Raw genomic sequence first — 15,597 nt, 5'->3', positions numbered from 1 at the left:
CTATGCTGCTATCTGTTTCATCCTCTTGTCTCTTCTCAAGCAACCATAGGTCTACCTTAAGGTCATCATACATCCATGGTGGTACTGCAGGGAGCACCACTATGGGGGATACACAAACTGTGCTGAGCTCCATCTCGTCCACCTTTTGCCCAATGGTCCATCCAAAGCTCTTAGCCTCTTTGACGAGTGACCGATCCATTGACCGAAAGGCGGCGAGACTAATCACGTTCCAGGTCACAGCATCAGCGTTGAGGGTTCCGAAGAAGAATCGGCTTCTTTGCGCATGCGTACTCTATCGTCTTCCTTTTCGACAACCCGAGACAAAGCGACAAGATGGGCCACCAGCAGCTCTATTGGAGTCACCCAAGAAAATTCGGCCAGGGATCCCGAGCCTGGTTTGTAATACTGTTATTGCATGTGTTTTAAAGTAGGTTTAATTGCTGAAGGGTTTTCCTGTCGGCTGTAGTGACAATTATTTAATAAACGGAGTATTATTTTTGACCGCATGGATGAGGCTCATTCCAACATGGCGGCTGCTAAGCTGTCTGAGGATCTGTTCTGGTGCTTAGGGGTCATCCATAATTTTCATCATTATCACGAGCGTACAAACCGTACGCGGGGGGTTAATGACCAGGCGTACACTTTTTAAAAATGAAAAAAAAAAAAAAAAAAAGATGCGTCAATGTGCGAATCGGCGGCTGCATGTTAAAAATTTCTCGCCACATCGGTGTTGCCAGCTAGTTCTACACGCTTTCTTTCTTCAATATAACAATGGCTGACCCAGATTTTGACCGCGTTTACAAATTTGTGAATAGCAGAAATACCGCTATTCACAAGACTCCTTCAGACGAGTACGAGCAGTCAGATCACGGATCCGCCTTTTGAGCTATTGATAGATAAACTCAAAGTTTTCCTCCTCAGTTACTCTGGGTGCAGGGCGGCCACATAATGCTGCTCATCTGTATGATATTAAGGAAAGCTCTACCTCCTACGAGCTAGCACGATACTACTTTCACGTAAACAAAGATCACCACGTCAATTTTCCTTCCATGCAAAGTAGGGATCGACCGATATGTTTTTTTCAGGGCCGATACCGATTATTATGGAATTGGGATGCCGATAACCGATAAATGTAAACATTATAATTCACATGAAATTAAACAGCACACACTGACACAGACCTTCATATCCATGAAATGTATGTTTAATTGTAAAATTGAACATGAAATTTTGTGCAGGGAGATGCCAGCTAGCCTGGGAAATCCCATGCTGCTTTGCACAATCGTTCCGATCTGAAAAGACAGCATGGAAACTATGGGCTAAAGCAGGGGTGGGCAATTCTTTTTTCCATGGGGCCACATGAGAAATAGAAAATTTTGTAGAGGGCCGGATCAAAAGCCTGAACTAAATTCTGTATAATATTAATTGTATTTCTTTATATAAAGCAGTAAATAACATTGTTTTTACAAGCTGCTAAGACTGGTAAGAGTATGGGGAAAAAACGAGGTTGCCTTACAAAAAATGTCATTTATTCAATCAAATTTCCCAAAACAATGGTGAACAAAATGTGAATGTTTGTACCAATTTTTTTTCAGTCACATTCACCCCAAAACACAATAAAGACATCACAATATTGTCTTTCTGCTCCAAATATCAAACAAGATGCATCATATTATAATAATGATGCCCAGATTTGTAGTCTAATCACCTCATTTGGTGTTTTTCAGTTTTTTATTTGTTCAGTGAGAGAAATCTAGTCTCTGTTGGTCTTTAACGAGTGCATCAGAGTCAAGTTGAATGTCTGAGGTGGAGATGCGAAGCACAGCTGACAGATGATCATCAGTCCATTCGGTGTAGGAATCAGATCTACAGATCGGCTCCGGCGCCTGCTGGTGACGTCACACTATGTGATTGGCTGGACCGTTTGAAGGATGACGTAAAAGTTTGTGGTTGGTCTGGACAAATTACGGAAGTAGTTATCGCGGGATTACCGTATTTTCTGGACTATAAGCCGCTACTTTTTTCCTAGGTTTTGAACCATGCGGCTTATACAAAGGTGCGGCTATTCTGTGGATTTTTCTTCCACCGCTAGGGGCGCTCTAACCGGAAGTAGAATCAAAAATAGGATAGACGAAAAATCAATGCAAAGAAGAATTAGCAGATCTTTAGCAGATAGAACACGTACGACAAATTACTAACTGGTAATTATTTTCAAATCCAGCGAAGATGATTAAAGTGACTTGTGGTTTCAAACACAGGAGAAATGAAGGTAAATAAATCCCGGTTATTTTCTCTTGGTTCTGTTCCGTTTTAATCAGCAAAGTTGCTGCCGTGTTAAAAGGCACTGTTCGGAAAGAATCTGTTCAGGTACATACATGTACATTTACAGTACAAAATCGTTCTGTACATGCAGTAAATATCTAATTTTTCAACATAGATATCTGCGGCTTATAGGCCGGTGCGGCTTGTATATCTTTTTTTAAATTTTTTTTTAAAAATAGAGCGGATGCGGCTTAAATACAGGTGCGCTCTATAGTCCAGAAAATACGGTAGGTTTCGTGGGATTTCATGTCATGTTGAACACAACTTCAAAATAAAAGCAATGTACATTCAGTCCATGCATGAGGTAAAATTAGAAAATACATTTATTTTGTAATTTCTAATTAACCTTACGCGGGCCAGTCAGAATGAACCAAAGGGCCGGATGCAGCCCGCGGGCCGGAAAATGCCCAGGTCTGGTCTAAAGGCTCGCCTGAGTTAGGGAGCCAATCAGAGAGTGGGGAGGGGTGGAAAGACGGTGATGCGTACTCCTCGACAAACGGAAGCTTGTAGTTTATTTGGGACTGTTTACGGATCACATTTAACATGGCGGCGAGCGATACGAACCAAACCAGCTTCTCTCATATTTGTCTTGCACAAACGGCAGTAATCATTCAGTGCCATTGTTTTCCTATTTTTGTTTTGCTTTCTCTTTCCTTCTCTTCTTCGCCTCTTCGTCGCTCTAACTACGTCACCGGGTACAACTGCCATGATTGGCCATGGGCTACGTATACGCCAAATGATAGACATTCGCAACGTCCAATAAACGGCCGTTGACAATCGTAAACCACGCCTCCCCTACAAGAAATTCAATAGGCGGATTCCAGACCATATTACACTTGTGATATGGTCTGGTGTTAACCAGACTAGATGCCAGCAGCATTTGTACAATAAAGTCAAACATTAGTTAGAATAAAATAAATATTCACCAATAAAAAAAAATCACTCCCTACTATATTACAGCTCACCATTTTCAGTGGAAAATACACTGGATTCTGGATAGAGAAAGTGAGAACGGAGTGTTAAAAGCTCTGGTTAAAAGGAGCGGCTGCTCCTTTAAGAGTATATCGCTTTCCGAATCAGAAGTGCTAGCGAGGAGAATCACTTGCGCAAGAATTATAAATACTAGTGGAGTAGATTACAGCGCAATGTGAAGTAGCATAAGAACATTTAAGTCAAGAGTTTAATTGATGTATTTTGTTCATTACCGTTTATCCAAGCAAGTGTGCATCCACGACACAATTAATTACTGAGCCCACAACAAGCGTCCTGACAAACTCCCTACAGTATTACACAGCCTACTAGCACCATATCACACCTGGCTTGTTTAAATGTTCAAATAGCGCTTTATAAAGTTACCTAACATATACAAGTGCAGTGCGCTTTTTGAGCACGAGTCATGTCATGAAGTCACTCATCACCATAACAAATAGCCAGTAGGCTTGCGCTAGCCTACAGAACACAAACACTACGTTTTATTTCGTCTTCCCTTGACCACCTCTCTGTATGGCTGTCATTCTACTGTTCGAGTAGAACTACTGACACATTCACAACGTTTCCAGACGGGGATTTAAAAATGACTGCAGCCTACGTTATGCTGGGGACTGCTTACTATGGACAACGTTACATGTAGTTTCAGCGAGACTAGTTGGTTGTAGGCTAATTCAAGTGCTTCCTTCCGTAAGCTAAGTTTGCCTGGCTACACAGATGCAAATGGACAATTTTAACGAGTAGTAGATGAAGAATGTAACATATAATGATGTGCTTTTGCAACTTGTGCGTTTGTGACTTATTGCGGCAAAAGCAGCGTGTCCTTACCTTGAATTGGGATCTGCTTCTGCCCGAGTGCCCATACGGCTGTCTTGAAACAGTTCACAGCGTTTAGCTACGCGTGTTGATTGGCTGTATCCCTTGTGCCGCTTCTGCCCGAGTGCCCGTACGGCCGCCTTGAAACAGTTCACAGCGTTTAGCTACACGTGTCGATTGGCTATATCTCTTGTGCCAAACAAATCAGATGTTGTGGTGGGCGGGACCGTTTTCTTGAACTCAGAGAGGTGAGTGCAGGAAAGGACGTGCAGTGACAGTCATGTTAGGAACAAAATGGCTGCAAAAAGGCATGTTATCGGCATATCGGTGGAAGTTATGGCCGATGCCGATAACCCTAAAAATGCAGAATATCGGCCCGATATATTGGCCAGGCCGATTATTGGTCGACCCCTAATGCAAAGTATGCCCAAAACATTTATGAAGTACAAAAATAAGTCCTAAAGTATACTTTAACGTTTTGTGGTTGAAAAATTACTCACACCATAAGAAAGAAAGATAGCACGATGATAACACAACTAACACAATGCTAGTTTCATGTAACCAAACCACAACACTCTCCGTTACATGCAAAAATAACCACACAACCTTAGATTAATAAACTTACCCCATCAGAAAGAGAAACGTCGCCTCGCACACATCAATGCCTCCGATGGAATGTAGTCCTAGAACACTTCCTTTTGGTTGCATTTTTTTTTTGCTAGAAATGGTCATCTCCGATGTAACTACTGTGCGTCTGTTTGCTTCGCGGTGTTTCAGCTCCTCTGCGCTCTGTTTAGCTTGCTCCATATTCATTCCATAGTGAAATTACATGCCTGTATGCAGCTTAAGTAGCCACGAGCTCAGCTCGTATCATACAGCTGATTGGCGAAAAAAAACCAAAAGACTTAAATCGTCACGTGAATGGCCCATATGGTAATTTACCCACACACCCCAGCAGGCTACAGTCCTGACAAAAACGAGACAATTTGCAACAAAAAAATGTATGCTTTTCCAACAAAACAATCTATTATCTGAAATACTGATTGCATTCTTCAAGATCTCAACTTGCACATTATGGAAAAAAACGAAAATCACAAATTTTGAAAAAAAAATGCTTCTTTTGCGATTTTCTCGGATTCGTTTTGGCCGACATGTGTCCCTGGATTCCGTGAGGTGCCACCCCCTGCATTCATCTGAGAAGCGGCAGGAGGCAGTTAGGGCAGGACAGGCTGCTTGGAAAAAATAAAAAAACGAATGTTTCAAAGCCAAAAGGCAACAGCTCCCCTTAAAAAGACACTTCCTAATTTTCAAAAAATCACACCCTCCAGGATTTTGCGATGTTGCGATTTGCAACTTCAACGCAAATTCAACCAATCCCCGCGAATTCAGGGCGGTGTTGCAATTATATCCAATCACCACAACTTTCCCGCAAATTTGACCAATCATTGGTGACGTCGACAAACTGCCTTCCGCCTTACTTCCAGTGTTGCCAGATTGGGCAGTTTCCCGCCCAGTTGGGGGGTTTCAAGTGCATTTTGGCGGGTTTTGAACATATTTTGGGCTGGAAAACGTCAGCAGTATCTGGCAACACTGCTTACTTCCGTGTATACATTCAAGAGAAGCAGCATGTGCGAGTCAGTGTTTATGTAGGCTTAAATTCTGTTACTGAAAGTGTATGTTTACAGTGAAGGACTGTGCGCACTTTACATTATTTTTTTACTTAATACAAGGAATTAATGGATGCCAACATTTTTGCCAAAATGGTATTTTATTTTCCATTGTTTAGGCAGCTTCAGCATCATGCTGTGAGATTCTGTTCAAATTGTTTTTTTTCTTCTATGAAGCCTGAGCCATTTATTTTATTAGTTTATAATTATTGTTTAATTTAGTCTTCAGGAGAGACTGCCTGCACACAGTACTAGTATTAATAGTTTTTTTTTTTTGCATGAAAGCTGAGGCATTTATATTATATTTTAAGGTAACTTCACGTTGTGCTGTGAGGTTCTCTGCACTTTAACTTTTGAACCAACAGGAGCATTTGGATAAGTAAAGCCTATTTTTCTGCATTTTTGTAGTCCTGGTAATCTTTTATATTGGTAAAGTTGTTTATAGGACCATTTCTCAGTGTCTGGTTTTTTTAATCAATAGTTTTTCAGTAATAACTTAATATTTAACATATCACTCAATTTTAATCACAAAAAGAGAAAATCGCAACAATTTCTCACAACTTTCACTTCCTCCCGCAATGTAATCGCAACAAAAACCTAAAAAACACCGCAACTTTCATCGCAATTTTTTGGAACACATGGTTTTATTTTGAATTCCTATTCCACGTAGATCCGTCATCATTTTTTTTTGTCCGCTAATGTACACTTTTGGGGGGGGGGGTTGCTCAAAAGTCTACTCCTTGTAGACTCATGATAATGATAAATTATGGATGACCCCTTACTAACTTAATGTTGTATTTCCAAGAGCAGTATTTCTCGTCACAGTCATTTCGAGGTCTTGTTACACCATCTGAAGCATGCTAGAGTTGAGTTGAGCTTAGCTGGTTAGAGTGTTAGTTAAAAGCTATGCTGTTGTTTGTCCGGCCCAGGCACTGTAGAGTAGGCCCATGCCCAAACTCCCTGCTGTTCTGTAGGATATACATGTTATTTACCAGCTTGGAGATCTGTGTCGTGAAATACCGTGACCGAGGTCACGGTATTTCACGATACAGACCGACCTTAAGCTGGTAAATAATATATATTTCTTTCTTTACCAAATTCTAACAGAAAACGAGAGCGCCTGAAAGAGAAGAGAAAACAGAGCCGAGCCGCCATTTTGAATCCTCATTCACGGCTGTAATGCAAATTGCTTCCTTCTCACTATACAAGTGCACTTCCATGGCAAGAAAAAAAAACTACATTTTGCCGCCTATGTAGTCCCCTATTTATACAAATAGGAGTCATTCAGGATTCAGCCGTGTTTTTGCTCAGTGTTAGCAAATTACAGGTTTTTAGCTCTCTCCTGAAATGTTTTCTTTTATTTCTTCTTCCTCAGGGTAGTAAAACTCGCTTTCGCTGTGAACACTGTCGTTCTTGCTATCCATGCTGTAAAAAATATATGTAGTGTGAATAGGAATTCACAAGTCTGATTCAGATTCAGAATCTGAACAAGTAATATGTAGTGTGAATCGGAATTCACAAGTCTTATTCAGATTCAGACTATTTATTGTCATTGTCTCAAAAAAGAACAACGAAATTTTGTTTAGAGCATCCATACAGCAGAGTTGTACGCCACTCATTGAATATTCTTTGAAGCAAAGCTAGATCGAAGATTATGAACGTAGTGTTTCCCAAAATTCATACGACTGTGGATCATATGTAGGGAAACTATCACTTACTTTCCTCCTTTTTTTTTTTTTTGCTAGGGAACTAACACTTCCCTTTTTTTATTACCAATTTTAATGACATTGTCGACTTTTAAGTAGAATAACAGTATTACGAATTTAGACTGTAGGGAAACTATCACTTTCCCTTCTTAGTGAATCTTTTAAGGGAACTATCACTTACTTCCGGGTCAGTCCATGAAATGATGTTACTTTTCATTGGTCCGGGTTTACATAATCATTTCATCTTTAATTTCCATGATTTAAAGAAATATTTAGCAGATTATCCATAAATATTGTTTGAAGAAATAAAATAAATAAAAAACTGAAGTTTTCTTTTGAAATAAAGAAATGTGAAACATTTTCTTCCCCTGTGATTGGACACGGATGACACGTTTTTTGTGACATGGAATATTTGCTGACTTCGAGCTTAAATAAACCTTCATTACTTTCTGAGAATTTCAATAAAATTAGTTTCATGGCACTTGCAATTTAGTTTTACACTCACATAATAAAGTTAAGAAGGTTCTATAAACTATTTAGCTTCGAATTCATCCACTAAAAATAGGTTGTGAACGTAACATTGTGATGTCCTACCGGGTTACGTTAGAAACCAGGCTTATAAAAAATGATAAAACGAGTTGAAATCATGATTGATGTTTTTAATATAAAGAAGAATATACTATAAAACGATGTAGGTAGAAAGAAATTTAAACAAACGGCAATAAAAGAAATTATCGATGTTTTTTCTCACATCCTAACTTGGCGTCCACTCACTTCCTGGTTCGTTCACAACCTGCGAGACCTATTTACTCAATCTAGGTCAGCTGACCTGACGCGAGATAACTTCTCGCGGGATCTCACACGCCACAACACGTGCTCTCATCGCTATCAAGGATGAAACTGTTTCCTGTTAATGACTGTTGTTATTGTTCAAATCTTAGAGATTTTATGAAGTTTGTGAAATACTGGTATTTCATATTTTCAGTGTTTATGATGTTGAGCTAATATTTCTAATGAATTCTTATTCAGTGTTAATGTTTAAAGTAAGCAAATAAAAGCAAAAAATTGATTTTATCAATATTTTTCCTTTATTTTTAAAAGCTTGTTCGTGTCCTTGTTACATTAGCAACCGGGTAAATATTTATGGATTTTATCATACATTGTAGAGCAGGAGTTATCTTAACTATGTTATATTTTCTTATATGGTCAATGCTTCATGCAGGGGTGATAGCGTTCCGGCGCGCCGCGCCGGAACGCTATCACCCCTGCTCATGGAAATAAAAGTTGTTTTCAGTTGTAAATTGTTTTAAGTGACTCCCTGTATGTCACATTTTGGTAACCCCATTTCATGGACTGACCCTTCCCTAAATTTCCTCGTTAGGTTTTACACCAACTGAGGTATGAAAGTTCTCGTGAAGTTATACGAGTCCATGTGACTAACATTAATAAAACAACCCCCAAAACATAAAGAAGTCGTAAATTTCTAAAAGAAAAAATTCATAGAAACTATAAGAAAAGGAATATAATATATCCATATAAATATCAATTACCTGAATAAAACCGAATTTAATCCAAAAAAACCACAGCTCTAGAAGGAAGACCACAAGACAGCTCTGAACTCCACGGCGTCCAACGTTGTACTGACTCATGGCGGCACGCGTGTGTATCTCACGTTAACCGGAAGTACGTCACTGCGATTTGGTAGAATTAATGCTATTCTCCTGAGAAATGCTGGCAAAAATTTATAAGATTTTTGATATTATAAACAAATCTTATTTAAAAAAAAAAAGATAAATGTTGACAAAAATTGCTACTGTGTTTGTTGTTGTGAATGAGCGAGTCGCCAGAGGTCCGTAACTGGGGTCCGTACCGTAGGATACGGACCCGCTCACCAGCCAATCAGAGCGCAGGATTTGGACCACGAAAAAAAGTTGTTGTGCTCCTGAAAGCTAAAGCTAACTCTTGTCTAATCTCCTCACAGCCGTGTGTGCTCAAACAGACATGGTCTGATCCGCAAATATGGGCTCAACATGTGCCGTCAGTGCTTCAGGCAATACGCCAAAGACATTGGCTTCGTGAAGGCAAGTATCCACTTATTCACCCTGCTCTCTCTCTCTCTCTCTTTGTGTTATGGTCGGCACTAAGTCACAATTTTAACCCTTATTCTTAATTTTTTTTTGTTTAACTCTGAAGAAGGCAGTAATTTGACTTTTTTTTTTTTTCTTGCCAATTATTAAATTTTGTTGATGAGTAGCATGCTATAGATGCACAATGGTGTAACATAGGGAAAAAAATTTAAAATTCAGGTTTTGAGTTTATGTACTGAAATAACTATTAGGCACAATTTTTACAACATCTATATAAATTAGTTGTTTTTACCCATTTTAACCTTGAAATCAGCATTTTAATGATTACCCATAATGCATTGTTTATCACGCTAAAACAAGCAAAAACGTCATAAGACAGTGGAAATACTACCTTTACTACCTTCACGTGGCGTCTTTCTCGATCGCACGTGCCCAGAAGCGTACCTTCTAGAACATTCCTGGGTGGTCACGGACTGTCACGTAGCCTAGTTCGGTTGTGAAACTCGCTAGGATGGAGTATTTTCGCGAGTTTAGTGGCAAACTTTTGCGCCGCAGTTTCTCTATTCTCGAAATTTGTAACCTGAAGCCCTACAAGAAATGTTTCATAATGTTTGGGATTTTGAAAAATGCTTCTAGCAAGTTTATTTCGCTGTATTTTTCCGTGAAACTTGGCATAAATTATCCTTAAGTGATGAGCGTGACATTGTTATTTTGGTCTGGGTCACGGAGTTGGTTGGAAACGGGAGAAATGAGTTTCTCAACTACAGCAGCACTTCTCACCATAGATGGCTGGCGTGTTTCATGGCGTTTGGGATTTACTAAATCGACTAAATCTCTAGATCTACTGACGCTACGAGGATATAAATCACCAGGATTCTAATTTACTGGGTGAGAAGTATTATATTTTTTTTTGAAAGGTTTATTCGTGCTACAAGTCCATGAAAGTTGGAATTGTTCGTGAAGGGGTTAGTTAGATTTTGGTAGCGTGACGTGCACGACAAGCAAAAACAAATTTTCTTCCGAATTTCCTTGCTTTATCAAAATTATTTTTTTGATACATTAAAAGACTGTGTGTTTATAATATTTAAGCTTTTTTTTTTTATTTATAATAGAGAATATTTGATCAAAACTTTCAAAACAGCATTCAAAGTGATTTTTCACGGGTGTAAATGTTACGCGTGACGTCCATAATTACGTTAAATTTTAAGAACTAAAATTCTGTTAAAAATTCTAGATTTGTGCTATCATTCTGGGGTTTTGCTGAATAATACTTTAGGGAGTTCTCTTACAATGCTGAAAATTCAATGAGTTTTGGTGAAATTCTAGAAAAGTTATTTACATTTTAACGCGCCTGATAGCGATTGTGCTCACACAGCGTGCTACTCATATGTTTCTTTTGTGTGTTCAGTTTTCTTACAAATCATTAGCAGGGGCGTAGCTAGGATTTTTCAAAGGGGGGGGGTCACACTCTGACTGGCAGCCTGAGTACATACCTGCAGGTTTGTAAATGAAAAAATAAATTTGAGAAAATAACACGGTCTTTGCATCATTCTTTCCTCTCATGTTGCGAGCTGTTGAGATGTCGGACAACAATTAGGCCGAATAGGTTTATCCGGCAGTGTATGGATGGCGGTTCGACATCTTACCCTAGTCAACCGATTCAGATCTCTCTATTCTTAGATAAGATAAAACTTTATTGATCCCTTTGGGCAGGTTCCCTCAGGGAAATTAAAATTCCAGTAGCATCATTACAGGATAAACAGAGAATAGAAATAGAGGAAAAACTTGTAGATAAATTAAATTGGGTATTTTGTATATAGACAAAGGCCCCGGGGAAGACCCAGGACACGCTGGAGGGACTATGTCTCTCGGCTGGCCTGGGAACGCCTCGGTGTTCTTCCCGAGGAGCTGGCCGAGGTGTCTGGGGAAAGGGAAGTTTGGGCTTCCCTGCTTAGACTGCTGCCTCCGCGACCCGGTCCCGGATAAAGCGGAAGAAGACGAGACGAGACGAGATTTTGTATATACAAATATAAATAAGAATAAGATATCGGGAAGAGGAAGGGGGGGGAAATAAAGTCCAGCAAGAGAGGTGTTGCACATTGTCCAGTATTGTTTGTCAGGCTAGGCTACTGCTCCTTCCTGTCCTCTGTCCTCCTGTTACCCCGCCTCCCCCCCAGAGAGGAGTTGTACAGTCTGATGGCGTGAGGGACAAAGGAATTTTTGAGTCTGTTCGTCCTGCACTTGGGAAGGAGCATTCTGTCACTGAACAGGCTCCTCTGGTTGCTGATGACGGTGTGCAGAGGGTGACTGGCATCGTCCATGATGTTCAGTAGTTTGTCCATAGACCTCTTCTCTGCCACCGTCACCATAGAGTCCAGCTTCATGCCGACCACAGAGCCAGCCCGCCTGATCAGTTTGTCCAGCCTGGATGTGTCCTTCTTGGATGTGCTGCCCCCCCAGCACACCACGGTGTAAAACAGGACACTGGCAACCACAGACTGATAGAACATCCACAGGAGTTTCCTGCAGATGTTAAAGGACCGCAGCCTCCTCAGGAAGTACAGCCTGCTCGGTCCCTTCCTGTATAAGTGTTTGGTGTTGCAAGTCCAGTCCAGCTTGCTGTCCAGCCACAGCCCGAGGTACTTGTAGGAATCCACAGCCTCCACCTCGACTCCCTCGATCAGAACTGGTCGTGACCTTGGTCTGGACCTCCCAAAGTCAATGACCAGCTCCTTGGTCTTCGAGGTGTTGAGCTGCAGATGGTTCCTGTTGCACCAAACGGCAAAGTCCCTCACCAGGCTCCTATACTCCTCCTCTCTGTTGTCTCTGATGCACCCCACGATGGCTGTGTCATCGGCAAACTTCTGAATGTGACACAACAACTTGTCTTGCTGCTCATCGGTCAAAATGTTTCGAAGTAAAAGGCATCGTGGATGACAAATGACAAGAAAGTTGACATCTTTGCCAATGTCGATCGCTCTGCCATAGTGTATACTTCCACGTTTTCTTGATGATGTGTTTTAGAAACGGCACACTAAAATTTAGCTTCGAAGCCACAAAATGCAACTTTGATGAAAAAAATATATAATAAATTGCTTACCTCTTTTCACGTCGAAAGAAGGAGGAAAGTTTCGCTTGTTTTGACATGGCGAATTATTAACACGAGGAAACACTCATAATTCGCAACTAAAAAGACTGCAGCTACACTGGCAGCTTGAACATGCTTTCTAGTGCGATCGTGTTGTGCTTGTGCAGAACTGGGTTTTCACGCCCAAACTACAAGAAGTCCATACAAGGTTATAGAAACCCGAATGAGGCTGAGGTGACAATGTAGTTTAGTAAAAAAAAAAAAAGTTTGAAAAATTACAGTGGCTGCTTTTCTAATATTCTTATGCAGCTATTGAAAAAATGTATGGTCCAGCAAAGGGTGTGTGTCAGTCACAGGCACCCCAGGACCCCCGCCCCGCTACGCCCCTGATTAATTTAAAGCTAGACTGCCTTTCAGATTTCTAAAGCTCAAAAAAAAATATTTTTCCCGGACACACAATTACTATTTTTTTTAGTGGACCAAAAGCTACTCAATTCAAATCAGACTTCCAATTTTTAGTTTATTTTAAATTAGTGCTGTCAAAAATGTCGCGTTATTAACGCGTTAACTTGACTCAATTTTAACGGCGATAATTTTTTTATCGCGAGATTAACGCTCTGTGACATGATGCCATGCCCCGCACAGCCAGAGTCCTCTGCCCTCCCCCGAAGAGCCATGGTGCTCGGCTTAGGTTTCGTTTTCCCATCGGCGGCTCCAGCCCCACTTTGCAGTGGCTGTGACAAGACGTGTTATGCTCTGCAGTAAAAAAAAAACACATTGGTACAACCAGTGTTCGAACTATGCCGATATTTTCGGGGGGTCCCTTTTTTTTTCCCTTGGGGGGGGGGGTGCTTGCGCTTGTCTCAGAGCGCGGCTCTCCATCGCGCGCTCACTTCAGATATGCAAATGCTTCCCGTTACACACGATTGCTGTCAATAAACATCATTTTGCCAATATTTTAGAGACCCCCCAACATTTCCCAAATCATGTTTTCAAGGGATCTCATGTCTGTTTCAGGGGATCTCGGATCCCCCGTGTACCCCTGTAGTTTGAACGGTGAGCAAGCCCATTCACTTTTTTATGCTGATAAGAGAATTACATGGTTTTTCATGTGACAAAAATGTGCGATTAAATTGCGATTAATCGCGAGTTAACTATGACAGTCGCAACATTAATCGCGATTAAATATTTTAATCGCTTGACAGCACTATTTTAAATACAACAATTAATGAAATTAGAGCCATGTGGCCCTAAATTCTCTTATTTTTTTTCCCCGCTTCATGGTGACCAATTCAAGATACTACGTAATGCATCCCGTGATGTCCTTTCCCTGTTCGTGGGATGCAAATTTGAAACAGGAGAGAAAAATGGAGGATGAGTGTGCAAATGAAACGTGAAAGACCGACTAACGGAAAGCGAGAAGAAAAGACGTTATACATGAAGGAAAGGAAATATCAAACTAATAAATATCGGCGGTCAGCGAGCACCTCGGTGTGATCAGCTGTTCGTTTAGCGACAGAATGATGGAACTGTCAGTGCACGCTCAAAGGGAAACCTGTAGATGGCAGTAATGCAACACTGCGGATGCCAGCTGCTGTAAAACCCAAAAGGTGGCGGTAAACCTGCGCATGCGCACACGGACTTCCTCTGTCTGCTTGACTGTGCGAAGCGAGCGATTTCATGCACATTATTTTCCCTCAAATTAAATAACTTACCAGCCACAGAATGAGCTGATATATTTTGAGATATTATAGAAATAAACTTATCATAACCACATTTCAGATGGAACTAAATTTTCCCGATTTTATGAAATCGAAAGGCCGTCTGGCGTTAAACCAAGTTTTATTTGATTTTTCTGCCCCGAGGTTTCCATCCTGTGACTTTTTACATGCAAAAAGCTTGCCTCTAATTGATCACTTACTCAAAATTCTTTATCTAATCAGTGAACTTTTCAAATTTATGCATTTTTAGTGAAGAAAATCCCGGAGTCGTACGCTGTATGTTCCAGTGGATGTGTAGGATTTTATGGGATTAATGTTTGAGATGTTTAACAATTTTTTTTGTTTGTGTTTTTTCAGTTGGATTAAAGAGGTGGACTGCTTCACCAAAGCCATGTGGAAACATCATTCCTAGCGACTGACATGAAGTCGCTTGAATTACAAATAAACATTTTTTTCCTTATTAAAGTTGTTTGTTCATTTGCGTATTAAACTTGGTACAGATATCTTAAATGTAACGTCTTAAGCTAGCCGCACACTACGCCGATTTTCAGCGTACCGAGCCAACTGAAGTCGCGAGTCAGGCGTAAAGACTAGTTTTCGATGGTACCGACTCATCTCGCAGCCGATTCGAAAAACTAATCGGGAGCCAGACTGATCGGCGAGAGTCGCTAGCAATAGCCAATCATATCTTTTGCATATAACATGTGACATCATTAAAAACAATTTCTAGCGTGAGAAATACGTGTTGGTAGCACCTAATGCAGGTATATACTGTAATTCCATAGACTGAAGCTTTATCCATAGACACAGTGGGCTGGAAAGCCACTTTACTCAAGTTGTGTGGCTGAATTCCAAATCGCTTTAACTCCCCTATATAAGTGCACTATTTAAGGTTGGGAATAATAGCTCATGCAGCCTAGATAGTGCGCTACATATTCCATGTTGTCATTTGTAATTCAGCCTGTAGCATCTTCAAGTGTTGGATTTAACAGTAACTATATCCAATAGCCAATCACAAAGCTATTAAGTTTTCACGTGTCGCTTCAATCGCGACTGCACTCGTCAACAGTCGGGGGATATGTGCGTGTCCTGTCGGGAGTCGGCTCTGAAATGGGTCGGTTCGGTACCGCGTGGATCGCCGTAGTGTGCGGCTAGCTTTATAGTTTATGACCATATCAACTTGATCTAGTCAGATAATTAACA

The 15,597-nt window shown here is 40.6% G+C and overlaps 1 protein-coding gene across 1 annotated transcript; it reads left to right on the top strand.

The window, feature by feature from the left end:
• Window positions 1-285: 285 nt before the first annotated feature.
• Window positions 286-14,859, top strand: rps29 (ribosomal protein S29). Its single transcript, XM_060917907.1, has 3 exons — window positions 286-395; window positions 9,480-9,579; window positions 14,752-14,859. Exons 1-3 carry the CDS (start codon window positions 334-336, stop codon window positions 14,758-14,760), a joined length of 171 nt encoding a protein of 56 aa, XP_060773890.1. The 5' UTR covers window positions 286-333; the 3' UTR covers window positions 14,761-14,859.
• Window positions 14,860-15,597: the final 738 nt, after the last annotated feature.

This window comes from Neoarius graeffei, chromosome 3 (genome assembly GCF_027579695.1).
Source record: "Neoarius graeffei isolate fNeoGra1 chromosome 3, fNeoGra1.pri, whole genome shotgun sequence".
Lineage (NCBI taxonomy): Eukaryota > Metazoa > Chordata > Actinopteri > Siluriformes > Ariidae > Neoarius > Neoarius graeffei.
The sequence above is the reverse complement of the archived record's forward strand: the minus strand, read 5'-3'. Positions and strand labels throughout refer to the sequence as shown.